General features: G+C 52.2%; 1 protein-coding gene across 3 annotated transcripts in view; it reads left to right on the forward strand.

The window, feature by feature from the left end:
• Positions 1-25,787, forward strand: part of DAAM1 (dishevelled associated activator of morphogenesis 1) — a 58,493-nt gene extending 32,706 nt beyond the window's left edge. Inside the window, exons 6-25 of one of the 3 annotated variants that reach the window (XM_086612931.1) lie at positions 72-182; positions 302-405; positions 842-908; positions 1,216-1,333; positions 1,448-1,586; positions 2,079-2,137; positions 2,475-2,662; positions 2,981-3,289; positions 3,405-3,529; positions 6,179-6,204; positions 9,960-10,056; positions 15,367-15,451; positions 16,240-16,346; positions 18,094-18,182; positions 18,396-18,564; positions 19,296-19,403; positions 21,493-21,553; positions 22,205-22,336; positions 24,960-25,130; positions 25,578-25,787. In XM_086612931.1, the coding sequence (XP_086469057.1) occupies positions 72-182; positions 302-405; positions 842-908; positions 1,216-1,333; positions 1,448-1,586; positions 2,079-2,137; positions 2,475-2,662; positions 2,981-3,289; positions 3,405-3,529; positions 6,179-6,204; positions 9,960-10,056; positions 15,367-15,451; positions 16,240-16,346; positions 18,094-18,182; positions 18,396-18,564; positions 19,296-19,403; positions 21,493-21,553; positions 22,205-22,336; positions 24,960-25,130; positions 25,578-25,787 (2,475 nt within the window). Of the gene's footprint in view, positions 1-71; positions 183-301; positions 406-841; positions 909-1,215; positions 1,334-1,447; positions 1,587-2,078; positions 2,138-2,474; positions 2,663-2,980; positions 3,290-3,404; positions 3,530-6,178; positions 6,205-8,523; positions 8,554-9,952; positions 10,057-15,366; positions 15,452-16,239; positions 16,347-18,093; positions 18,183-18,395; positions 18,565-19,295; positions 19,404-21,492; positions 21,554-22,204; positions 22,337-24,959; positions 25,131-25,577 lie in introns of all 3 variants that reach the window. The other 2 variants (XM_086612932.1, XM_086612933.1) reach the window with 2 other exon arrangements.
• Positions 25,788-26,559: the final 772 nt, after the last annotated feature.

A 26,559-nucleotide genomic window follows, 5' to 3' on the forward strand; every position in this document is an offset into this window, starting at 1 on the left:
TGTGTTCTCCAGCCGTTTGTGCAGCTCTGGGGCTGTTGCTGGGCATTTAACTGACGTTGCGTGTTTGGCAGACGCTGATCAATGACTTGGACAAGAGCACAGGGCGGTATCGGGATGAAGTGAGCCTCAAGACAGCCATCATGTCTTTCATCAACGCAGTCCTGAGCCAGGGCGCAGGAGTGGTGAGTGCCGGGGGCTCTTGGAGAGGGAGGTGTTTTGGTGGGTTTGGGGTTGTTTCATTTCAAGAAGGTTTCTGAGGATGTGCATCTTGCTGTGTTGACCCCACAAATGTCCATTGCAGGAAAGCCTGGATTTCAGACTCCACCTGAGATACGAATTTCTCATGCTTGGGATCCAGCCAGTTATTGATAAACTACGAGAGCATGAAAATTCAACCCTTGACCGGTGAGTGGTGACCCATGGCCTGCCATTTGTATTCGGCCTTCCCTTACATCCTTGCCTTCCAGTTTTTGGACTTGGCCTTTGGGGAAAGCACGTGGGTTTAGGCTGTAGATTTCCCTCTTGAGGAAATTCTTTGCCAGAGAGGGAGGAGAAAAACCCCGGCGCTGTTTCACTGTGCTCTAACGTAGGGTTGAGCCGAGAAGGATGTGCCATCAGGGGCCTGGGGAATGCTGCCAGCCCTCCTCCTCCTCTTCCTCTTCTCATCCCAAAAGGCTCCTTGGACAGGCTGAAATGACTGGAAGCTTGAGACTGAAGATCCCGTTGATGTTTCAAGCCCTGCTTGTCTCTGGGCCGCTGCTAGGCTGGCTGCCTGCAATTTACTAGTTGTCGCATTTGTATCTGCTTTTAAGAGTCTTTTTTTTTCCCTTTCTTCCCTCAGGCACTTAGATTTTTTCGAAATGCTTAGAAATGAAGACGAACTAGAATTTGCCAAAAGATTTGAGCTGGTGAGTACGAACATTGCTGATGCAGACACTGGCACTCGATGTCACGATTCCTTTTAAAAGCACCCATGTGACCTGGGACAAAGTGTGGTCTTTGGGATAAAATTTAGAGGTTAGAAATCTGTCTCCTGTTGCCCTGCTCTGTTGCAGCCTCCATCCTACAGCCTGCTTCATCCCTGGCTGCCGACCAATGCTATCTGCCCCTTGCAAGGCAGCGGAGCTTGTCTCTCCCTCAGGTGTGGGGTGGCTCGTGGGGTTTGGAGCTCAGGCTTGGTCTGATGGCCTGACCTCTCTTCGCTCCCATCCGCAGGTCCACATCGATACCAAAAGTGCGACTCAGATGTTCGAGCTGACGAGGAAGAGGCTGACGCACACCGAGGCGTACCCGCACTTTATGTCTATCCTGCACCACTGTCTCCAAATGCCTTGTGAGTGCAGGGGGAGGCGAGGACACCCACGGCTTGGCAGCCCACATCTCCTCCCCAGGCGCAGCAATGACCTCCCTGCTGCTTCCCTCAGCCTCTCCCCTTCTTCCCCTCCAGATAAAAGAAGCGGCAACACTGTCCAGTACTGGCTGCTGCTCGACAGGATCGTGCAGCAGATCGTCATCCAGAGTGACAAAGGGCAGGACCCCGACGCCACTCCCCTGGAAAACTTCAATATTAAAAACGTCGTCCGAATGTAAGTGCTTGCCCGCCTTCCCTGGTGCTGAGCAGCACCAACACAGGTGTTGTGGTTCAGCTATGGCTTTGCTGCCTCCCACTTTGGCGGGCAAGAGGGCCTGGGCTGGGGGTTATCCCTGCCAGGTTGGCATCACTTGGACCTCTTGAGCACAATGTGCAGGTGTATTAAGCTCAGCCTCTGTGTCCCCAGTGAGCTATTTCCCCTGACTGCTGCTGTCACTGTTCCTTATTCATCACTTACTGTCACCCGGTGATGTTTCTGCTCCTTGGTTGGACATGCCAGCATCCCTGGAGCTGTTGAGGCAGCACTGCATCCATCCCAGCCTGCAGAACCCTGCCAGGGGAAAGCAGAGAGGAGGTGTTAGAAATACCAGTTTGGGAGCCTTAAATCCCACTACCTAGGCTTGCTCAATTGTGTTTCTTGCTGGTGAGGGTTGCTTGTTTGCTGCGGTAGGATTGTCTCATCGCATTACTTGTCTTTTCCTTTTAGGTTAGTCAATGAGAATGAAGTGAAGCAGTGGAAAGAGCAAGCAGAAAAAATGCGAAAAGGTGAGGGACGGAGAGAGATACAGCGTTAACTTCAGCCTTAGCGTGCACAGTAAACCGAACAGATAAGGTGTACATGTATTTAGCTGGATGGACTCTGCAGGCTTCACTGAGTGGCTGAGATAGTATCACACTATGGGGTCACAAGGGAAATAAGCAAAGCAGATGTTAATTTTTTCATGGGTTAGCCCTGGCCGGGCCATTAAGGCACAGCACACGCTCTCCTTTCTTAACTGTGCAGCTTCTCTGCAGGGCAGCGCGGGAGTTAGTCCCCCGCACGCTGCCATTTGCCAAAAGGGAGCCTTTGTTGCCCAAACGTGGTCTCATGGGGCTGTTTCAGAGCACAGCGAACTTCAGCAGAAGCTGGAGAAGAAGGAGCGAGAGTGCGACGCCAAGGCCCAGGAGAAGGAAGAAATGATGCAGACGCTGAACAAGATGAAGGAGAAGCTGGAGAAGGAGTCCAGCGAGCACAAGCAGGTCAAGCAGCAAGTGGCAGATCTCACGGCACAGCTCCATGAGATGAGCAGGGTGAGGCCCCGAACCTCCTCCCTGTTGTGGCCCACTCCCAAATTCCCTGCAAACGCCACGGGGTGATTTCTGGAGGCTGAGCTGCACAGCTGGCTGAAAAAGGTGCTTGGTGGGAGGGCTGCCACGATGTCCATCCCTGGTAACAGGGTGATTTTGCCTCTCCAGCTGCATCAGACCTCTGTCAGGAGTGCTGAAGCCTTTGGGTGCTTCCTATACTGGTTAAATTTTGGAAAAAAAAAAAAAACATTGGCATGGGAGCGTTTTTTGGGTGGTCTTCCCCTGCTCCGTATGTCCGATCCCTCTCTCTTTCTCTCCCAGAGGGCGATCTGTGCTGCTGGCCCCGGAGGACCTCCCTTGCCACCAGGAGCTCCTGGTGGCCCTTTACCCTCTCCAGCTCCAGGATCCCTCCTTCCCCCTCCACCACCACCGCCGCTGCCAGGGGGTTGTCCCCCGCCACCTCCCCCACCGCCACCCCCTCCAGGTGGCCCTCCGCCCCCCCCTGGCCCCCCACCCTTGGATGGGGTGATGCCTCCCCCTGGAGCACCGCTGGGCTTTGCCCTCAAGAAGAAGAGCATCCCGCAGCCAACGAATGCCCTCAAGTCCTTCAACTGGTCCAAGCTGCCAGAGGTAAGCCGGGCAATAATTCGGGTGGTGAAACTGGAGGTGCCGGACAGCCACCTGGTGCCACAGGGGCAGGTGATCAGGGGACCCCGCAACCTGCAGTCCTCCCGCTGTCTTGCAGAACAAGCTGGCAGGCACCGTGTGGACCGACATAGATGACACAAAAGTGTTCAAAATCCTGGACCTCGAAGACTTGGAAAGGACGTTCTCCGCCTACCAAAGACAGCAGGTAACAGCTGACCCAGGGCGCGCACGGGCATCTGGGCAAGGTGCCGCCGTTACGAGATGGCGCGGTTTCTCTTGTGGTCTCAAACACATCTCCCATCATTATTTCATCCCAATGCCTTGTTTGCCAAATGGACTCGATCTGCTTTATCCTCTCATCCACGCACCGGTGCCTTTGCATTGAAGTGGCCATTGGCGGCTCGGTGTGCCCCTGCCCACGCACCTGCCCACATGTGTCATGAAGATGGATCACCAAAAAAAAAAACCTACCCCAAAAAAGACAGGGAGTTTATGAAAATAGCCCCCAGATGTGGCCACAATTGGGTGATATTTTTGGATTGCTCTTAACAGCAGTCGCTTTGTGTCTCCGTATTGGGTGGAAAATTTGTATCCCTCTCTGGCCAAGAAGGACTAAGTTTTGCCCACATCTACCATGGGTGGATCTCTTCTTTTATTTTTGTAGTGAGCCCAGAGCAAAATGTGAACTTTGAACAAAAAAGCAAATCCCAAACCAAAATAATGACACTGCAGGCAAAAGTCTCTGCTTTTTAATCTCCTGCTCAAGCAATATGGCCCCACTTTGGAAGGCATCAAAGCACATGAAGAAAATTAGACATTTATTTTACCCCAGGCAGGACCACAAAGGACAAAAGCAATGAGTTTTTCAAGAAGGCAGGAGAAAAAGCAAGGAGAGAGGCTGCAAAAGTCATGTTCACCTGCTGAACGTCTGTCTTGTATCTGGGAGGAGAGGACAGCTTGTTCCGCTCAGGCACAGGGATGGTGCCGGCAAGGAGTGGACCTGACACATAAGCTCCTTAGGCAACGTGAGAGTTTAATCTCTTCCAGAGGCTAATCAAGGGAAAGATCAGGGTGGATTAAAGCAGGGCAAATATCAAGAGTAACCCACCAGACGTATGTGCTGCTCCAGTGTGTTTCGGGAACGCACGGTGCTCGCTCTTTCCCCTGGTGTTTTTGGAGCTTGACTCATACCTACTGAAGGACGTGTCTGAAGACAAGAAATGGAAGTGGAAGAGGAGCAAGAATAGAAACCTGGTGTGTCAGCGGGACAGTTTGCCCTCTGGCTTGCCTGCCCGAGTCCATGAATCACCTGGTGTGCTGTGGATTATTGCCAGGCAGGAGTTTAAAAATAATTTGGCTCAGCCGAGCTCCTGCTGGGTGAAGTGGCTGGTTAGGTTCGGGGCCAGCAAGAAGGAGGAGATGCTGCAAGGAGAGCTGCACGGGCTTTCGCCCCAGGTGGGATGAGGACTGAAAGGGAGCTGAACGTGGGAGCTAGGGTTTGGGGTGGGACTGGCAGAAGATGCTGCGAGAGTGTCTGGAAGGGAGATTGGGAACGAGGAGGTGAGATCCCAGCCGTGAGATGCTGCTGTGGCTGGAGCCATCCTTGGGAGCATGACGCACAAGTTCCTTGTGGCTCACCCAGGCTTCACGGTAGCAGCGTTTTGTGGGAGTCGAGTGATGGCACCCATGCCCTGGGACCCGAGAGCACATGCTTGCTCACCTGCGAGTCCCCGGGGTGCCCCCACCTGCAGCCCCAGCGTGGGGAGGGGCTGCATGGCTGTGTGGCCCCGCGTTGCCGGCAGCACGGCTCTGCGGACAGCTGCTGTGCACACACCAGCACGTGGGGTTGGATACCCTCCTGGAGATAACACGCACACACCACGGGGCTCTCGGCACATGGTGGGACTGGGGGAGCTCCGTGCGAATGGCCTGTCCCTGCAGGGAGGAATGATGAACTAATGCCTTAATAACTCGCAGCGTTTTCAAGCTCTAGTAAAAGTTGGTTTCTGTCCTGAGCAAGCAGGGGAGGAGCAGGAATTTCTCCTCCCTGCTCCCTGCCTTGAGCCCTTGGCCAAAAATCACTTGCTCGGTGATCACACCTCTCACTTGTCCTGAGACATGACATCTGCAGGACCTGGGGCATCGGGGGCTGCCTGCCTGCCCGTGCCCCGAGCAAACTGGGGCTCCGGAACTACATGGCCAAGCGGGGCATCACCGTGGCCGGTGCCCCAGCAGGGTCTGGGGACAGCGTGCAGAGGTGGGCATCTCTGAGCCCCCCAGAGTGGCTGTTGTGGGGCTGCTCTTGATGGAATTTGGCTGGTTTTATTGCCATAGTGCCTGGGAATCCCTAAGTAGTGCACAGACCCGACACTTAACGATGTACTTAATTTTAAGCATCTCTTTAAATGCTTTTCCTACATTGCAGGTTGAAAAGTAAATGTGTAAAGTGAGCTCTGCAGCTCTCGGGAAAGGCCCTTTCCCCACGGGGAGGACAGGAGCTCTCTGGGCTTCCCAGGGACTCTGCCTGGGAATGTCCCTGCCCCGTGCTGGGCAAGGCACGGGCGCTTGCCTGAGCTCTCAGCAGAGCCTGTATCCTCCTCGTCCTCCCTGCCAAGGCTCTGCAGATGTCCCTGTCCCCAGAGGAGGGCTCAGCCCCACAGCTGTACACAATACCAGCATTTACCAGTCTTGCTAGATGTAACAGACAATCCGACAGGAGCGTGGTGTGTCAGACTGTGGTGTGAGAACCCAGCAGGACTGGGGGTGGCTGCTTCAGGACGTGCACACGGTGATGGAGGAGAGCAAGTCCAGAGCCATTAGGGCTTGCATGTGCTATGCAAGGGTCTGCACATCCGTTGGAGATGTTTTGAGAGCCTGCAAGGGGGAAGAGGCTGGGAGTGATGCTGCCAAGTGGCAGTAACACAATGGGGGCAGTCCTGGCAGGTCCCACAGCAGTGAGTGATGTAAAAGAGCCAGGGCCAAGTGGAAAAAATATGTGCTGTGGGTTTAGCAGCGAGCTGGGAAAGAATCCATCTCCAAAAAACAGGTGAAAGAAGAAAAGCCCCCAGCTCCTCCATGCAAGCGAGAGTGACCTGTGCAGGGGCCGGGGGCAGCAGAGGTGGGGAATGTTTGTGGGGCTGGTGACAGCAGATCTAAAGCTACTCCTTCTTACACCACCATCCTGCAGGAGAGGCTGGATCATGGTTCACGTGAGGGAAGGGGGCAGGGATGGGGCTGGTTTGAGGCAGAGAAGGAGTGGTTTTGTAATGAGCCTTTTCTCTGTCTTAAGGCATAAGGAGCCTTCCCTCTCCTGGAGCAGGAGGCTGCAGGAGGACCACTGTGTCCTTCTCTCCAGCAGTGTGGAGCAGGTCTGAGCATCATGGGGCAGGTCTGAGCATCAGGATAGAAGGAAGGCTTCCTAATTAAGGAGCAGTTAAACGAACAAGAAGATACCCATTGCAGCTTGTGGGTGTGCTTTGTGCCTGTCCCATGAAGGAGCCTGCTGGGAAGAGGTTGCTTTATGAAATGGTGATCCTCAACCTTGACTGATCCACGGAGTTAAATTCTGCCTTTGCAACAGCCTCATGTCCAGCTAAATTGTACTGGTTTTCATCTAACCTCCCTGAAGTACAGCAGTGGCAGCTTGGGTGTCCTTATTCAGGGTCTGCAGGTCCCCTTTTCCTTGCAAAGCCCCTGGTGTGGTGGCATTGCCGAAGCTCTGCTCCTGGTGATGGTCATGGCAGCTCTTCAATGCGTGTTTCTACGCAGACAGGTACAACGCTGCCTTGGGGAACTGCTCAGCGCCACGCCGGGGTGCCCGTACCACACCCCGTGGGCACCCATTTCTCTGCCGAAGGGTCGGTCGCTCCTTTTCTTGGCTGCTGTTTCTTGGCCTCCTGGCACGTCTTGTTCTGCTTCTTGGCCGCAGCGTTTCTGTGGGCTCAAGGAAAGCCTGACGCGTTGGTTTTTAGCCACAGGGCTTGTGATTGGCACAGCTCAGTCCCCGGTGGGTGCTGGACTCCCAGCCTCGAGTGTTCAGTGGCATCTTATGGAACCCTTTCCCATCCTCCTGCCCAGAGCCACATGTGGGTCCTGGACTGATCCAGCCTCGGCAGTCGAACAGGGGAAAACCTGTGTAAACAAGGTTTCCTTTAAAAAGGCAGCAGTGGTGGGACTGTGTTTGAGGATGCCCGACTGGAACCAGGCACGTGCGCCATCAGCTGCCTCAGCACAGAGGGGCTGGAGGGAAGCACCTTTGTAATACAACCAGCTGCGTTTGGACCCACCTACCTCCTCTGCTCACTGCCTGCCTTCTTTTTTATTAAAAAAAAAAAACACAAAAAAACCAACAAAACCAAACTAATCAGTTTTGCACCTTTGAAACCTCCCTCCCCATCATGGAGGTGCTGGATGGTCACTCCAGCCAAGCACACAAAAAAAAGGAGATGCAGCCCAGGGAGCGTGGAGGGAAAACCCTTGTGCGTGTGTGCACATGTGTGCAGTGCCGGCTTTGCTTCGCTTGCTTCCAGTCTGGTGGGGGAAGCCTGGCAGGACAGCCAGGTCTTTGGGGGAGTGTGGTGCTGGCAGGGAGTCGGGGTGGTGTTTGGTGGGCACTGCCAAGCCCTAGAGAAGGAGGGTTGTCCCTGTTGGAGGAGAAGTCAAGGAGAAACGTGTTGCGATGGCAAATGGTAAAGTTTTGCTGCGGCCAGATTTGCTCCGAGATGAGCCTCTCGTCTTTTCCACTTGAAAGCCCTCTTTTTCCTGGCAGCAGCATTGGCATTTTGGTCTCTCAGATTCGCAAAAGCTGGCGACTTTCTTCCCTGGCACAGCGGGCTGAGCGGTGCTGTGCCCTTGGGCCAGCACTCGCCGACTCTCATGCCGAGCAGCAGCAGGGCTCGGCCAGCGTCCTCCCACCTCATCCCATGTCCCCTCCTCACCTCCTTGCACAGAAGCAACCTTGTGAACCTGATCCACTCATGGAGCTGCCTCTCCCTCTCCCATCTCCATCCCCTTCTGCGCATCCTTTAATCCTCAGTGCGTTTTCCCATGCATCCCCCCAATTTTGGCACCGGCAGACCCTGAGTGCCTCCCTGTGCTGCCAAGCCCCCCGTGTTGCGCCTTCCCCTTGACTGTGCTTCGATTCCTTTTGGTTTTGCTGAGATCACTGAACTGCATGTGTTTTTACTGCCTTTTCCATGCTTCTGCTATGGCCGTAGGACTTCTTTGTGAACGGTAACTCCAGACAGGTAAGTGAGCATCTGCAGAGCCCAACAGCTGCAAGCGGCGAGGGCACAGGGCGAGCGCGGGGCTGGGGACGCGGGGGACACGCACGGTGCTGCGGGGGGTTAATGTGCGGCAAAGTGGGGGTTAAATCAGAGAGGTACAAAGATCACCAGGATGAGCAACCTGAAAGTTGATACTGGGGAGGCTGGTAAGTACCAAGTTACCCTCTCTGCTGTCTGGCGGGACCTTGAAGCCAACGTCTTGAAGTTTCAGATATAGTTTAACACAGAGAAGCTCCTGAGCGTTTTTGGTCTTCAAAAGATGGAAATAAATGAACACATACCTATGGGCTGAAGCCCTCTGTTTCATCGCAGTCAGAGGCACACGAGAGGGGCAGCTGACTGTAGGTGACTTGGGACTCACCTTCCTTCACCTGCCACTGCCTTCACTCGATGCCACCTGTCCCGGCAGCTTCCCGCTTCTCATAGCTGGTGGGTTTCTTTATTCAAACGAGAAAAAGAGTGAAAACTAGGAACTCCTGTGCTTGCTCTCAACCCGTGCAGTGGCTGCGTGCCAGGACTCCTGTGCTTGTAAGACATTTTGTGTGGATCTGTAGCGCGTGGGACCTTGCAGCCCCAGGTCGCGTTCGATCCAGAAGGATCGGATAGCCGGCTTTTAATTGATTAACTGTACTAAAACATGCGATCTGGTAAATTAAAACCAGAGGCAACATGAACCCCTTGGGCAGCCCTGCAAAACGGCTGTCGTGTAGATCTGCCCATTTGCCCGCAGCTGCAATTTAGTATATTGTTACTTATTTGAGGGTAACATATTTAAGCCGCTTAGGAGATGTAGGTGCTCATGCCACACCAATTCCTGCTTTCAAATCCCGTATTTGGGGAGAATTTCCCTGAAAGAGCAGCAAATGCTGCAGGTTTGCGTTTGCAAGTCTGGTAGCTTGTATTGGTGAGCTTGCTCGGGAGGACTGATGTGTGAAGGGCGACTGCAGATGTTTGGAGTGGGGGTGAAGAACAAGAGTGATGCTGAGTGTGTGCAGCAGCCCGTAATGAAATATTTCAGGCGAGGATTTAATGAAGTATCACAAATATGTATACTAAGAAAGCCCGGCTTTATTTATTCAGCAGCGCCTGTGTGTTTGCAGATTCTTAAATCTTCCCTGTCTGAGAAAATATTTACATTTCTAACCAGTGGCTTCAAAGCCAGCTCTGGTTTATGAAATGGCTTACTGTGTTTCAGTTACAGGCGATGGGTTTTACCCGTAACCTGTGGTGACACTCCTGATTAATGGGGGCCTGCTGTGTATCACGCTGCTATGTGCTGAGAGTACTAAATGTCTTTGCATCTCCACGGCTTTTCTCCAGGGTTTTCTTTTTTCTTTTTTCCTTTTTTTTTTTTTTGTAGAAGGAAGATGCTATCGATGACACTTTGAGTTCCCGGCATAAAGTCAAGGAGCTTTCCGTCATAGATGGCCGGAGAGCTCAGAATTGCAATATCCTCCTCTCCAGGTATGGTTAATGCCTTCTCGCCCTCCAGGGAGTGGGGGGATGCTTGATACCCTGCCCTGGGCTGGGAGGATGCTCCTTATCCCCAGGAGGGTTTTAATGACAGGAGCCAGCACGGGAGGAGAGCCAGCAACACCTGAACCCAGCTATAGCCTTACACTGTTCATGGCAGGGGGGCACAAGGTGGGGAGATGTGTTTAACCACAGGTACGTGGCAATTCAGCAGCTCTGGAAAGCCCCAGAGGGACTGGGGTACCCGGTGAGCCTTTATAGGGGATGAGAGGGGGATTGATTTCACCTCTTACCTTCCTCAGCCTGGGCTTTGTTTGCTCTTTCATGGCAGTTGAAGAGGGTCTCTGTGAGGCTGGGGAAAACACTGGGTATCGGTGGGGTGCGGGGAGCAGCAGCGTAATTCGGCCAGGGCTTGGCTGCCCGCACGGGTGTCCTGTGCCACGTCTGGATTTCGGGAAGGGAACGTCCCCCTCTTACAGCTGCCCAGCCCCGCTGGGATGGCAGCCTCCCGCACGCCGCTCACTAGGCGGGCTCAGCACTGCTACCAGCAATTCAATCCCATTCCCGGCTTGCTGCAAAGAGGATAAAAAGGGCCTTTTTTGGCAAGATAAACCACGCCAATAAGACTGACTCCCGAGAAGGGAGAAGCCAGGCTGAGGTGGTCTGAAAGGATCAACCGTCAGCAGAGCTGCTTGGAAAAAAAACCCACCCAAATAGCAGCAGATAATGCCACTTGTTTCTGACTCATTCGAAGGAAAAAAAAAAAATTCCTAAGAGCAGTAAAATATAGCTCCATTCAGAAATGTTCACTCTGCTGCCTGGGAGTGCAGAAGGTTTTGTCCACTCTGGTCTGGCCAGGATGGAGTAGCATCGCTGGCAGGTTGGGCTTGCAGCTGTGGTGCCCAACTTCTGTTTTCCCAGATCGTGAATCGGCAGAGCCAGTGCCTCGCCTGGACAGCTGGGCTGCTTTCCTTCCCTGGAAAGCATGCAGAGGCTGGTGCCTGGAAAAAAACCCCTCTGGGTGGGTAACTCAACGGTCCTCGGTGCTGTCTTCAAGCTCTCTCGGAGGTGGTCCGCAGCCCCACGGGCAGCGGGAGCGATGAGTGCCGCGAGCCATGTGCCGCGGCGTTCAGTGGTACAATTGCCGTGTTTATGGCCGTCTCTGCTCTGGGTTGCTTCTGGGGATTTCCGTACTTCCTAGCAGTCCGAATAAAAAGGCTGATGATGAAAGCGCAGTTTAAAGCAGCAGGCAGATGAGAACATCTATGGCAGCCAGCTATTAGCAAGTGAAGCGATGGGATTCGTGGCACTGGCTGGTACTTAGGCTGAGCGTAGTGAGAGTGGGTTTAGGTGTAATTCAGCCAGAGGTTTAAGTGTGTAATTGAAAGTTAAGCACACAAATAGCCCCTTTGGTGGGAAGGGGAGCTGCCCAAGCACTTAACTTCAAAGGCATCTTGCGTGTCTTGCTGAGTAAAGGTCTCAATTTCATCTCGCCACCAAACCTTTCTCTTGCAAGAAAGCGATGGCTGGAAACAAGTCACCAGTGATTAATCCCAGAAAAAGGGCAACGCGGGGGCTGCTGCCTCTCTGCCCTCCCCTTTGGGTCGTTCCTTAGGGGAGATGCGGGATCAGACCTGCCCTGCAGGATGGTCCCCAGACCTCTCATATGGCTTTTCCCAGGCACATCCCACATCATCAGGGCCCTGTGGGGACGAGCGGCTCTGGGGGAGCCACAGCTTGTGCCGGCCACTGCTTTGGAGGTGCTTTGGGGTTCATCCCAGGGTGCTCCCAGGGATGCACGGGTGGAGGGGCCAGTTGGGCAGAGCATTTCTGTAGCACTGCAGCAGCAGCCAAATCTGCCCCTTCTCCCATTTCTGCAAGGGACCATAGTCGAGTTTCTCTCTCCAAAATCTCTTTGGGCAATTTACTCTCGATGCCAAGTGGCTAAAAGGAAGGGCCACATTGGGATGAAGCCCAAGCATCCTCCTGGCTCCCAAGAACCTCTTTAAGCTCAGGTCCAGCCAGACTCCGTGGGACCTTGAGCCAACTCTTTCATCTCTGCCTGCCCCAGTTGCCCATCCCTAAGCCAGGCAGAACAGTGAGTCCCTGGTCCCGGTTTTCCAAAGGGCTCGGTTTAACCTGGTCTCGCAGGGCGGCTTGCTGCACCCGGGCTGCTGCTCTCCTGCCTCTCTCGCGCAGCCACCGTGGGGACAAGCAGACTTTCACGTGTGAAAGGACCTGCAAGCTTGGCCCCTTATTTAGCCCAGACATTTGTAAACTCACCAGGCATTGTCTGGCTTGCAGCATGGAAAGATTACGGCCAGCGAGATACTTTATCTCTCTGCAGATTTATTTTTTTGCCTGTTTCCCTTGCTTTGGGAGAAATTACTGCGCAGTGAGATCACCGGATTTTCCTCGGGCTTGTAATGCAGCACAAGAATAATTTTATCGCTTGATTTTTTTCGTCTCTTCTTTTGGAGAATGCTTTGCCAAAGTCAGTGCATTAGTGGGTCTTCCTCGGTGAACGACCGTGTCCTCGCTTTTGCTCCCTGCGTACGTGTGTGTATTTTTAGTGCTGCGTTCCGCAAGATGCAAATCAAGCCCTTGCTCCATCGCTTTCCGCGCGTGCTGGCGGTGAATGGCTCGTTTGATTCCTCTCTCCGGTGAGGCGGCATGGAGCGTTTTTCTCGAATGAATGTGGCTTTTCAAGAGGGCGCGTCCCTTTCCCGGCGGAATTCGTTTTTCCCCTTCACACTTATTACGTCCTCCGCGGGGCTCTACAAAAGCCGTGCCAAACGGCCCCGCGCTTGTCAGGCTGGCGAGCCGTCACTTTGCATCGGCGGGCTGCTGGCTTTAAATCCCTGTGACAGCAAGTCCTGTGACCCCGTTCCTCTCAGACGGCTCGCCTTCGACAGCTGCTGCCAACAATGATAATTATTGTGGTTATAGATAAGCTTCTAGCTTTCACTGGCCCCTTTCCCATCACATCGTCTGAGAAGCTGTTTTCTTCTGGCGCCCCGCGCTTGCTCTCTGCCGGTGCCGGGGCAGGCGCTTGTTCTTGGCACTGGATTATGACGATGCCTGAGAAAAGTCTTTTCAGCCTCTTTCTTTTTAAATATATTTTTACTGTTCACTTTGCTTTTAATAAGCAGGGCTTACAAAAGTCACCCTCATTTTTCACCACCCTCCTGGAGACGATCACGGTAAAGGTGTGCGCTTTAGGTGTTCACTTTGGATGAGGGGTAGCTGCCTGCCCCCTTCTCCCAGGAGGATTTTTGCCTCTCAGGGATCCCTCTAAACATCCAAACCCAGCCAGTGTCTGCTTTTCACCAGTGTGGGGACCAGCATGACATTGGTTGGCGGTCTCAGCTCTCGTGTCGCTGCTTGGATGTAAAAGGAGTGCTCCTGCAGCTTCATTTCCCACCTCAGGTCACGTCCCGGCCACTGCCCTCGTACTGGGCAGGTTGGGTGTCCCCCAGACATGGCTGCTTGTCACTGAAAGCACTGGAGGGGACATTTGCCACGGATCCTGCCTTTGCTCCTTGTGCAGCGACCATAGGAATTGTCCTGGCCACTGCTCAGCACAATCTTTGAGCTTCCTCCCCTGGCTGAGGTGAGATTTTATCTCACTCATTTAACAGACCCTCGCTTGGGAGGCTCCCTCGAGCAGGAGGTGAGAGAGGACCAGGTACAGGACGAGAAACACGGGCTCATAAGGAACAAATATTTACTTGCCAGGTCTGTAAGATCCACTTACCTCGATAAGGCTAACCCTTTGCTTCCAGTCTTAAACAAAAGATTTCGAGCTAAACCAAGCCCTTGCTACCCTGGTCTTAGAGGCCAGCACCTTTCCTGCTTTAGCTTCATCTTCCAAAAGCCAGCTCCACAGTCTCAGTCTGCTCCCTGAAGAAATGCCAGGATGAAAAATACCTTCCTCTTCTAATTACTGAGAGTGATCAAGTCAGCTCCTGATCTTCTTTTTGATCTGCTGATCAGGTTGACTTCTAAGGTCTCGCATCCCGCCGTAGGGTGTATTTCTGGTTTCAGCTCATTCCTTTGAACCACATCCAGTGTTTCAGCATCCCTTGGCAGCGCCAGTTGCCGAGACTGGGGCGATGGGTTTCCTCAAAGCCCACGAATGGGTCTTTTCAACTGTGCAGCTTTTCCCTGCATGCAAGTACAGGGATTTATTTTTTTTTAACCTGTTTCTATTGCAATGGCTCTAACCATCACTGCAAGCTGGGCAAAGGATGGGATGTTGGCAGATGGAGTTGCAGGAGTGTCTGGGCTTTCCCTCTTTTGCATTTAGATTATTTTATCGACAGCAATGCAAAAAACGTGAAGAAAAATATGTGTGGTTTTGCAATCAAAGTCCTTGCAGGGAGCGGTCACAGGGAGTGCTGCAGGCGTGTTAAACTGTAATTAATGGCTGCTGTAGCCCAGGAGGAGCTGAGGGTGTCTTCTGTCTGAGGGTGTCTTCCTATCTATCTGTTGCTGCAGCTCAGTGCAGGCTGCTGCCGAATAAACCATTGCCAGGGAAGACCAGTCTGGTGTTGCTTGCTGTGATATAGTGGTCTGTGGTTTTAGAAATCTCCAGTTTGAGGCTACGTCTTCAATTCCTGTTATGTGAAGTAGAGGAAGAAGAAGGGAAGGAGGGGCTGGTTTCCAGCCTCTTACACTTTGAAGCACGTTGAATCCCCACCCCTCAAAAAAAAAAAAAAAAAAAAGCTGATGGGTTTCCTGGGATGCTGAGCATCCGCTTTTCCCAAGTTTTGGATTGCTTTCTCTTTTTTCCCTAGAGAGAGACTGCAACCGAAAGTGGCTGGGAGGGGTGAGAGAGACAATGTTCAAATCCAACAAAAGCAGCAGAAATTGACCAAATTTTCCTCAGGGGTTGTGGCGATGGGTTCAGGAGCAGCGCTGAGCTGCACTCCTGAGCCCAGGCTGGGGCTCGTATCACAGATTACGTATCACAAATACATATTATTAATAGACATATAATATACTACTTACGATACTTCTATAAAATAGGGGATGGCAGCTGCACTGTGGATAAAGGAAATTGGCCAGTGGGGTTCGACCCCCCGGTTCACAGCGGGGCCGGCGCTGTGCCTTGGCAGAGCATGGTCCTACTGCGTTTCTCTCATGTCCTTCTTCAAAACACGCTATGTAGTGTTATTTGTGATGCTGCTGCTGGCCAGGAGTCAGGCTGTTCGTGTTGCACGGGTGTGTAAGGAAATGCTCCTGAGCCTTGCCCGGTTTCAGGGCTGGGTATAACTCTCCTTCCCCTCCACCTCCCAGGCTGAAACTCTCCAACGAGGAGATCAAACGAGCGATTTTGACGATGGACGAGCAGGAGGACCTCCCGAAAGACATGCTGGAGCAGGTGAGCAATGTGTCTCGTGCTCCTCCATGGTGGCCTCATGCTGAGACCACACTATGCACGGCACTCAGGACCAAACTGCGGCTTTCAGAAGTGTGTTGGGGGCCTGAGATTATTTACCAACTGCATGTCAAAAGAACACCCAAATGGGCTGCAGCACCAAGAAAGCAGCTCAGTCATAGCATCAGTGCTGGGAGCAGCTTGGTCTCCACATGCCATGCCTGTACCCAGGTCTAGCCCGGGACCCCAGGGCTAAGCCAGTTGTCCATTTTGTGGCCGCAGCTTGAGGTTCATGCTCGGTGGTGTTTTATTTCTGAAAGCTTGTTCAGCATTTGTGCAGTCCTCAAAAAGGGAATCCCATTTTTCACCCCCCCGAATCTCTTTAGAAGCATTTTGTTCACCTGTCCTTAAAGCTGAGGTGGTAACTGTATTTTCAGCAGAGACATGGGAGGATTCATTGCACAAAATTTCCATCTGCAAATAGGTAGAGTTATAGCAAATGAGAGTCCCTCAGATCTCCTCTGGCAGAGTTGATGTTGAAACCTCCTTAGAGCAGACATAGTACATCTGTTGTAAAACCAGGGTGATGGCAGGGCAGGAGCAAGGGACGCTAATGTGATGGGGTAATAAGAGGGAAGTTGCAGGGACAGCAATAAGACATTGCACAGGTGCCTTGGGGTCACTTTCTGTACATACTGAAAGGTAGTAGGTTCAAGTGACTAAATCGCCGTTTTGCTCCTGAAAAACTGTGCATGGACCTCATGTCCACCAGTGTGCTTTGCCTTGTTTAGCTCCTGAAGTTTGTTCCTGAAAAGGGTGACATTGACCTGCTGGAAGAGCATAAGCACGAGCTGGACCGCATGGCCAAGGCTGACCGGTTCCTCTTCGAAATGAGCAGGTTGGTGGCCCAGAGGACACACGTTTTGGCCAGTGGCTGCATGGGCTGGTCACGAGGTGGCTGTTTCATGGAGCCTGGTTGGAAAATAAGCCCTGCTTAATGTTTTTCACATCAAAAAGTGAGTGGGCCAAACAGACAGGAGAGCAAGGAAGGTTCACTCGTGATGCTGTGCTCCTAAAATCAGGGTTGTGCTTCCCAGAGAAGCAGCAGCTGGACAGAGCAGGGAGGAGGGATGGGTAGATGGATCCTCTGGAGAGACATGTTGGCTTCTCAGGTCATATCCTGACATGTTTCCCCTCTCATTCGGAGGAGAAAACCCCAGTATGGCACAACTCTGTGAAAGACTGCATCATCTGCATCGCAACCCAGATGGGAAGTACTGTTTGACTGATAAGATAATGCTCCTTTCCCCTTCACATGAACATAACCTAATGAATACTCAAGACTGATGTATGTAAATTTTGCCCCGCTGTGTAGATGAGTCCCACTCCTCACCTCCAGGAATGATTCATCCCTGGGGCTCTGGAGAATATACGAGACAGAAAGGGAATGTCATATCTTCCTACTCCTGGTAGCAATCACTTAAGGCTTAGAAGTCTTGAGGGATGAATAACCTTATCTTGTGCATGCACATCCTCTAGAGGTGCTGGTTTAAAATCTTGAAGCTTCTTATTTAAATCCAACTGAGTATTGAGCTTTTTGAATTTCTTAGCTGAACTTCAAGCAAGTCACTTGTTTGCAAAGTCAGTGAGTTCTACAATCTGAGATCGTACTGGGAGATCAAAAATAGAAACGCTCCTGTCCTCCCTGAGAAATGCACCGATGAACACCGGGGCGATGCACCGTGTAGTTGCTGAGTGTCAAAAACAGGCAGGATGGAGCTGTGAAGTTCAGACCTGAGCCCTCGGGGCTGCGAGATGCTCGCAATTAGCTTCCCTATCGTAGGTCACCTTTCTTCTTCACAGTCTCTTGCCCAAGCGTTGCTCCTGTGCCTTCATCTTTTAGAGGAATATTTTCCTTCATTTCCATCTATTTGCTGATGCAAATATTTTCCTTGATTTCCAGCACGGCTTTTTAATTTGTCCTGTGATCTGTAACCCAAGTGTGATGTCTTTGTCACCTCCGATGAGTACAACAATGACATAGCCCATGGCCTTGTCTGTGACCACGTCTCCCGTGGGTCCTTGGCCCACATGACTTAAATCAGACTGCCATTTGCGTACAAGTGAGATCTTCTTTAGCCTAAGTAGAACTGACATGAGCAGAGCTGTCCCTAACTCGCCCAGGAAAGGGCTAGATTGGACTGTGTTGGTGGCTTTCCAGCCCAGGCCATCGTTTTGAGGATCTGAAGGTTCAGTTTTGTTAGTGCTGGTAGTTGGTGTGCCCATGTCCAGCCACAGCTCATCACAAAGCTGTTGGGAGCTCAGACCTCATCAGCGTCTTTGCTAAGGAGTGGTCATAAATGAACTGTTTGTTCATAGCAATAGAGTGTAAAAATGCACTTGTTGAACTTGCTGAGTTGATAGGCTTAAGCATGTGCCTAAGAGCCCACCTGGATCCACCCCAGGACGGCTGTAGCTTCAGTTGTCATTTTTTCCCATCTCAGCATAGTTTCAGGGAGAAATGCGGTCATTATGTTTTAATCACTGTGGCTCGAGCGAGCTTTGTGAGCACAGCTGCGAGCACCAGAGCAGCTGAGCTCTGCCTGGAGCAAGCAAAGCTCAGCCTGCACCTTTTTTTTCCCCAGGATAAACCATTATCAGCAAAGGCTGCAGTCCCTCTACTTCAAGAAGAAGTTCGCAGAGAGAGTTGCAGAAGTCAAACCCAAGGTGGAAGGCAAGTGACTGGACCTGCTAAGGTTGCTAAGGGGCTCTGTGCTGGCACAGGGAGTGTTTGTAGGAAGAGCATCCCTCTGTGGAGGCTGCAGTGCTGCAGAGGAAGGGAGGGAGCTGGTGGCCACTCTTTGGCCATGGGGGCACTGAAGGGGTTGCTGCAAGGAGCCGGTGTGCTGTTGGGGCAGGGGGTAATGTCCCACATCTCTGCTTTCAGCCATCCGCGCCGGCTCCAAAGCAGTGCTGCAGAGCAGCAGCCTCCAGCAGCTGCTGGAGGTGGTCCTGGCCTTCGGGAACTACATGAACAAAGGCCAGAGGGGCAACGCCTTCGGGTTTAAGATCTCCAGCCTCAACAAGATCGCGGACACCAAGTCCAGCATTGACAAGTGAGCAGCCCCTGCTTTTGTACTCAATAGCATCCGTGGCCCCCGGGATGCTGGGGGAACGGAGGGCGCTGCCTCTGGGACGTGAGTAGGTGGGAGCGGGGCACATGTGATGATGCAAACATCTGGTTTTGGAACAGAACAGGTTTTGAGGGGAGCTGAGCTGCAGATCAGTATAGGGATCGATGGGGGCTTTCTTTCCTGGGCTGGCTAAACAGCAGCGAAGGCTGATTGGGAGGAACATCCTCTAAATGCTTTTTTCCCCCTTTGAGAAGCCAAGAGCCATCATGCTGTGGTGCAGTGGCTGGAGGAGGGGTCCCAGGGGTTCCTCTCCACAGGAACCCCTCTGCAGCCCCCCCATGCTGCTGCAGCCGTTGCCTGGTTCAGTCTCCCCCACTGAGCTCCATGCACAGAGCAAGAGGACCTGGGTCAGGTCTCAAACCTGGCTGGTCTTATCCATCAGTAAAGACAAGAGAAGACGGGAGCAGTGATGCTCAAGTCACCTCCCCTGAGTCTCTCCTGTGGAGGACCCTTGCTTGCAGAGACCAGACTGCTTTGCACTGTGGTTGTGCATGGGACAAACCCATCCCATGTCCTCAGACAGGAAGCAAGCAGCATCCTTGCAGAAAACCTCAAATTTCATTTACCGGGGTTGGGATTTAACCAGGGTTTTTGACTGACCTCTCGGCTCCCCATGGTGCCACCACACTGACCTCACTGCTCCTCTGTCCTAGGAACATCACCCTTCTGCACTATCTCATCACTATTGTTGAAAAGAAATATCCCAAAGTCCTCCGACTGCACGAGGAGCTGCGAGACATCCCGCAGGCAGCCAAAGTCAAGTAAGCAGGGATTCAGGTGGCATTTGGGGAATACTAGGAATCCCTCTTCCTTCACTTCAGCCTGCCTTTCCATGTCACCCTCCCCTGCTCGCACTCCCAGCTGGATCCTGGCTGCTGGGCTGGGTCCCATGCTGCAGCCATGCTGGCCCCACAGGCAGAAGCAAACATCACCTGGTGGCTTTAAATCTCAGCCCTTGTAGCAAAGGACTGCGAGCCTCCGACCAGGAGGGAGGAGAGCTGCTTGGAGCAGCCGTTTCCTGTTGTTATCTCACCACAGAAGCATTTAATTAATTTCTAATGGTACGTTAAGTAATCCAGGAGGAAGCGGTTGCGGTGTGGCTGCAGATAAAGGGCAGCTGTTTATCTGCGTGGGGTGGGGAGGCTTTGCCTGCAGCACAGGCAGGACCAGGCAGTGGCACGAGGGGCTCACCTGCCTCCGGCTCCTGCCTGGCCCTCGTTTCACCACCAATGTGGAGCTTCTGGTGTTTGCAATGAGCTTTTAAACCCTGCCTCCCGGTGACCTGTTCAGAGCAGGCATCTCTTTGCCACCAGCGGCCCCCATTCAGCAAAGCCCTTAAACTTTTAAATGCAGGAGGAATCTGCTGTTGCCCTGCAAAGCCCTCAAGTATGTGCTCAAGTCCCTCTGAAATCAAGGAGGTTCTGTTTCGGCTTTTAAAGTTCAGCAGGAGCTTACGGGCTTTGCTGCTTCGGGGACCTGAGCAGCAAAGATCACACGTTTGTGCAGTCAGCACGCGTTGGTGTTAGCCGTGGACATGAAAGGACCTGAAACTGCACCTTTTTAGAGAGGGGGTGGTAAATATGTGCGGCGTTTACTGCAGCTCGAGGGTCTGTCGAGTTTCAAAGCACTCTTGTAGCAATAGTGGCTTCCCCACTGAAGATCTAACGTGCAAAGCAAGCGTCCTCGCCTTTAAAATGTGACATAATCGCCAGCCATAGGGATTAAGCAAAGTGACGGGACAAACCTTGGCGTGCGAGGAGGAGCGTGTGGCGGCTGCGCTCGTAGGCATTGGCGGAGAACAGGGTTGAGCAGGGCACGCTCCTCACCGGCGGAGGCTCCGGCTTTCTCATGCTCGTGTGTCTGCAGCTGTTGTACAGATACACGTATGGGAAAGAGATCGTCGGCATAGAGGGCTTTTTTCCCCCTTAAACTTTATCATTTTGCTCTAAACTGGACACCATATGTAATATTTGGGTTTGGTCCAATCTAGAGCGAAACCAAAAAGTTTCTAAAGCTTTGGAAAACCCTGAATTCCGCCAGCCCTGCAGCTGTGAAGCAAAACTGCCGCCTCTGTCAGTCCCACCGCTAGCAATGAACTGCTGGAGCACAGGACTCCCAAAACTGTGTTTTCCCAGACTAAACCTGCCAGGAACGCTTGCCCCATGACCCAATGTCAGCGTTTCCAGAGACCTCAGCCTCAGGACAGACACCCGTAGAAAGACGTCAAGCCTGTGGTCATCGAGTCTTTGTGAGAAAGCTTCTGCTCAGATGTAGTGGTAGAAACCCGTAAGCACTTGAACTTGGCGTTCATCAGGGGCTTGAGCCTTGTGTAAACACAGTCAGTGTCAGATGTGATAGTTTATTTTTATTTATTGGGTTGTCTCTCTTTATGAGAGCCTTGCTGCTCGGAAGGATGCTTTGCATGGCATTCACCTAACCATGGTTCCCTGAAAAATTGTCCTCTGTGCAAGGGGACAACAAGCCTGTCTTCTGCTGGCCCTCGAGAGGGGAAGAGAAATCTGTGCCCAACAAACCCCTCTCCTGAGCTCTCCTTTCACACAGAGAGATCTGGAGGCTGCTGAGCTTGCTAAGCCTGCGCAGTCCCCTCGATTCAAAATGCAGAAAAGTGCTTTGCTTTAAAACAGCCAACTGCAGCCCCTTTGAGATGGGTGGTTGTCCTAGCTTAGAGGCTGTCAGCCTGATTTGCTGCTGGAAACATGCTCATCCGCAAACAGGGGGCAATGTGTGCAGTGCTGGGGTCTTTTCAGTGGAAAAACACAGTTGAGTTGGTCGGATAGTGGTAGAATTTACTAAGAAGGCTGAAAATTAACATCCTACCATTTCCAACAGCATGACTGAGCTGGAGAAAGAAATAAACACTCTGAGGAGCGGCCTGAGAGCAGTGGAGACTGTAAGTATTATTTAAATCAAATATAGTCCAGCCTGGCTCTGAGCACCGCAGCATCCCTCCTTAGGGAGACAGGCGGGGGAGCTCCCAGCAAAGCTGCTTTTATCTCACATCCTGGAGATCTGTTTGTCTTTCCTTCCTGCCCTGCACATGCGCCTGTCCTCTTAGGGCTGTTTTGGCACCGAAGTTACCGTGTGTGGTTAGGCACACGCATGGTTTATATCTAATACGCCAAGGGAGGCTGACTAAGTCTAGTGATGATGCCCGTGGAGGACCTGTGATGTGCCGAGCGGTCTCCCTTGGCCTGTAAAACCGCAGAGGGCTGGGGCTCAGGCTGGGAAGCACTTCTGCAGCCCAGCTGGACTGGTGATGAAATGGTGAAGGTATCCCGAAGGTCTCGCCGTCTTGCTAAAATTGTGCTGCTTCCACGATCTCTTCTGCAGGATTTGGCCTTAAAAGCGTGCTGCAGACACGATATTGTAAAACGAGGTAATCCGTGTCTCATGCATGGCAGGAGGGAGCAGCGGTGGCAGTGCAGCCCGTACCCGTGGCACTGATGCAGGCACACACCCAACGGCACTACCAGAGGCCCAATGGTATTTGTGTCCCTCATCAGCCAGGGCCTGACCAGATTTACATTTTTTTTCCCCAAAGGAGCTGGACTTCCAGAAGTCTCAGGTTCAACAAACAGGCGACAAGTTCGTGTCTGTCGTCAGCCAGTTCATTACGTTAGCCAGCTTCAGCTTCTCGGATGTCGAAGATCTTCTGATGGAAGCAAAAGAGCTGGTAAGGTTACCTGTGTCCTTGAGATCTGGGTAGCGTTTCAGCCTTTCCTACAGCAAACAGTGGGGGGATGTTTGGCCTTCCCAGAGCGTGTGCTGTGTGTTAACATCTCAGATACCTCCCCCACAAGATCATACGAGTGTCCTGCTGAGATGCTGACATGACAAAGGTGCTGGGCTGCTCTTCATGGTTTGTTTGGAGTGGGTGGGTGAGTACATCCCTGCCTGTCCCCAGGGCCTTTTTCCTGCTCTGCAACTCAACATGCCAGGGGACCACAGGTCAGGCCAGCAGACTGCTTCTGGGGTGCAAGATGTGCTGTAGAAAGCCATGAAATACCTGTCTATCTTTTGGAAGTACAAGGCAGGGGATAGCCATGGGAGAGATGTTCATCAGGGAAGGACATGATAGGTCATTTGTGAGGATCTGAGTTTTGGTGAAGAGCTTTCACTCAAGCCTAGAGGGCTTGTTTCACTTTCCGTGTCTTAAAATGGAAATATCCCAGTTTTGGTGGCTTTAGAGTTAGGAGTGTGGCAGCTGGGGCATCTTGGCAGGCTGTTCTGTCTGGTATTGATGGAAGAGAAGGAAAAAGTGCAACCAGGTCTTCAGGCAGGACATGAGGTCACATAGAGGTTGAAATCAAAGACAAGCCAGGCTGCCCAAGTGACCCTACTTCTATAGGGCAAAATAGCATCTGATGTGTAACTTCAGTCTGAGACCTGCCCAGCTCTTCTCTCCAGAGAAGAGGGATAGGAGCTCAGTGATATACATTGAGGCCAACCACAGTCCTGCTTAGAGAAGTTACTTAAAAGGTTCGCCCAGAGTAATGCCTTGGTGAGTGGCTTGCAGCCGCATGCAATGATCTCTTGCCACGTTGTCCTTTTCTCCCTACCAGGCTGGTTTAAGCAAAGGGGTGGCTGTTGGCTGATATTTGTGATTCCGAAGGACCTTTTACTTACCCTCTTTCAGCAAAGGGCCACACAGTTGATTTCCATTTCCTCCAAGAACAGTGCTCCAGTATCTCCTCCATGGCCTGGCCTTCATCTTGATTGAAGTGGCAAGTAGATTGTCCAGCACAGGCCATTTTAGAGGTCCCATCCTTGTCCCACTGCATGAGCTACTTCTCCAAAGACAGAAGTTACCAAGTGTTACCACCTCCTGCTCTGTGGTTATACCAATGTTCAGTTGGCACTGTCCTTCAGATCATCCACCCATGCTTGGGTATTATGATTGACCATTGCCTTCCTGAGGCCATGGCTAACCCAGGCCACTCTTTTAAACTGTTGACAGTAATCTGGTAGATCTTGCCTGCAGTGAGTTAGGACTGTGGCAATGATGCCAAATGCTCTGCAAACTGTATCGTCTTCTGCTGATTTGGCTGGATCTGGAGGAGAAGGTCTGGTCATGGTTCCCAGAGCCCATCCAAGTCCACTCTGAAGCAATGCACAGCTGTTTCCATGGTTATTGGATAAGGTGGGCTGTGTGTTTCTCTTAGGAAAGCAGAAACATCAGCATTTTATAAACTTTATACCCTGTGAGGATAACATTTTCAGCCTTTCCCCACACCAGAATCTCCCATAACATGGCAGAGAATCCAGTATCTTCAGGAAAATCAACAAGAATAACCTCAATTAGTTTGACTTATATAGTGGCACCTCTCAGATTCCTCCCTGCATCTTGAAGGGCTAAATCTCTTAAGTAAACAAAGAAATAAAAATGCCCTAAATGTCTTTTGAAGAGCCTGGGGCACCCCTGCAAATAAAACTAAGTCATACAGGCAGGCTTTAAAAAAGTTCCTCTTGGTCTACCCAGCAAAATCAAAGCAACTAATAAATCTGTTTGTGCTTTGATTTTGTTTTTCTTTTCTTTTAAGCATGCTTATCTCCAGAATGCGCCGTCACAATTTTAACAAACTTACTGTGCACAAAGAGTCTCCTTCAAACTGGAAGTGAGAACAAAGAATGTCAGTCCCAAGGATGACTCAACGGGCTCCTTGGGGACCACGACACATCAGCAGATTGTGAACGTCCTGTCCTGACCTTTGCTACAGCCTCATTCGACTCCCTAACATTAATGGTGTGCAAACAGCGCGGAAGGCCGGAAAACTCCCTATTTTCCAACCCAGGGCTGTGCCTGAGCCTGAGCAGAAACATCTTTTAGAAGTTTCACCAACACATTTGGTTTCAATAGCAGAGCATGTGGCAATGATAAATAATACCCCCAAAATACTTCAAAGAGAAACTTAAAAGTGCGAGTTTCCCTTCCCCTGCCGTGTTTACTATTAGTTTTATGTCTTTGGTCTTCGGTCCCACAATATTTTGCTTCCTTATTTTTACTGCTGCTTAGTTAATAAAGTCGAGCTGGAGCAGGGGAGGCTTGGCAGAGCCAGAGGCAAGAAGGGAGAGGGGGCTCGGGAGAGATCCAGGTCGGCTCTTGCAGGGCAGCAGGTAAAATGTCCGATGTTTATTTCATGTTTAAGTCAAGGCTTGATGAAACAAAACCCTGCTTTCTGCCATGGCTGCTGGAAGCATTTCTCTCTGCTCCATCAGGTCAAAGGTTTCCCATGGGGAGTTTCGCCAGAGTGGTAGGTATCTCCAAGACTGACAGACCCCTGTCTTCTCTCTCCCAGTTTTCCAAGGCTGTGAAGCACTTCGGAGAAGACACAGACAAAATGCAGCCTGATGAGTTCTTTGGCATCTTTGACCAGTTCCTTCAAGCTGTGACCGAGGCCAAGCAGGAGAACGAGAACATGAGGAGGAGGAAGGAGGAGGAGGAGCGCCGGGCACGCATGGAGGCGCAGGTGAGTGGGCACTGATGAGTCCAGCAGGACCCCCGGGGCACCTGGGGATGGCAACCATGCTATGCTGTCCCCAACAGCTGCCCTTGACCATGGTGGCACAGGGAGCACTGAAGGCTGGGCAAGGAGCTTCTGCGCTCTCAGACCCACCTGCTTTTTGCTCTTGATTCCTTAAGTAACTAATGACCTTGGGTTGGTGAGATCTTGAAGCTAAAATGTGCGGCAGAGCTGCCAGTGGCCTGCTGTGACCCACCAGCACCAGCCATGAGGCTGTGGACCTTGACCCAAGGGTTGTATCAACCCTGACCACCTCTCACACGCTAAGCGCCGGGGTGGGAAACCACTCTTGTTTCATGGGATTGGGAGTCACCACGTGTCTGTTGGGCACCCCCACAACCACCTGCGATGAGGCTGAGATGTCTCCTTTCCCCCTCCTGCCACGGCACACAGCTGAAGGAGCAGCGGGAACGAGAGCGCAAGGCAAGGAAGGCGAAGGAGAGCGGGGAGGAAGGCGGCGAGTTTGACGACCTCGTCTCGGCCCTGCGCTCGGGCGAAGTCTTCGACAAGGACCTCTCCAAGCTGAAGCGCAACCGCAAGCGCATCGCCAACCAGCTGGCCGACAGCGGCCGCGAGAGGCCCGTCACCAAGCTCAACTTCTGAATAACAAACAACGACAACAAAACCCAACGAGAAACCACGGGTCAGTCTTTTCGAAGTGGCTGGGGTGGGGGGTACCCCCATTGTACTGCCTCGCGATTCGAAGCGGAACAGTGGCACGCTCTTTCTCCCCACGGGCGAGTGTGTGTGTGTGTATATACTGTGTATATAGTCGGGTCGGGGGCCCGGGTGGTGGTGTGTGGGCAGCCCACCTTGACGGGTGACAGAGCCGCCGCCTCCTCCCCTCCGACCCCCTCTGAAAAGTAGTTCTCCCCATGCACAAGCACAATGTCGCGTCCGCCGAGCAAGAGAGGACCCAACCCAGAGACGCCAGCGGTCCCCATGGTCCCCAAAGGCAATGGGAAGCCGCTCCCCGCCGCTCTCCTGCTGGGATCCCCCCGGGCCGTTTGCGGGGGACACCTTGCGCACAAGCCAAGCGGTTTAAAGAGGAAAAGAGAAAAAAAAAAAAAAAAAGTTGACTCAACTTAATCTGGGTTTGAGTTGGTTTTTTTTTTTTTTCTTGTTGTCGTGATTGTTCCAAAAAACTCGCACATCCAGGCTTTCATGCTGGTTCCCAAGCTTGGCGCCGTGGACGCTCCCGGCGATGCTCTTCCCGTCGTCCTTGGGAAACGCTCTTTTTCCTCTTACCGCCACCTCGCTACCGGAAAAAAGTGTACCCCAAAGTGCTTACCGCTCTAACGCCACACAGGTGTGTTTATTTTCTGGCCCAGGATGGCGGGAAAGGTCAGTTCTTGGAGGAGACGAAGAGCATAAA

This window comes from Tauraco erythrolophus, chromosome 6 (genome assembly GCF_009769465.1).
Source record: "Tauraco erythrolophus isolate bTauEry1 chromosome 6, bTauEry1.pri, whole genome shotgun sequence".
In the NCBI taxonomy this organism is placed as follows: domain Eukaryota; kingdom Metazoa; phylum Chordata; class Aves; order Musophagiformes; family Musophagidae; genus Tauraco; species Tauraco erythrolophus.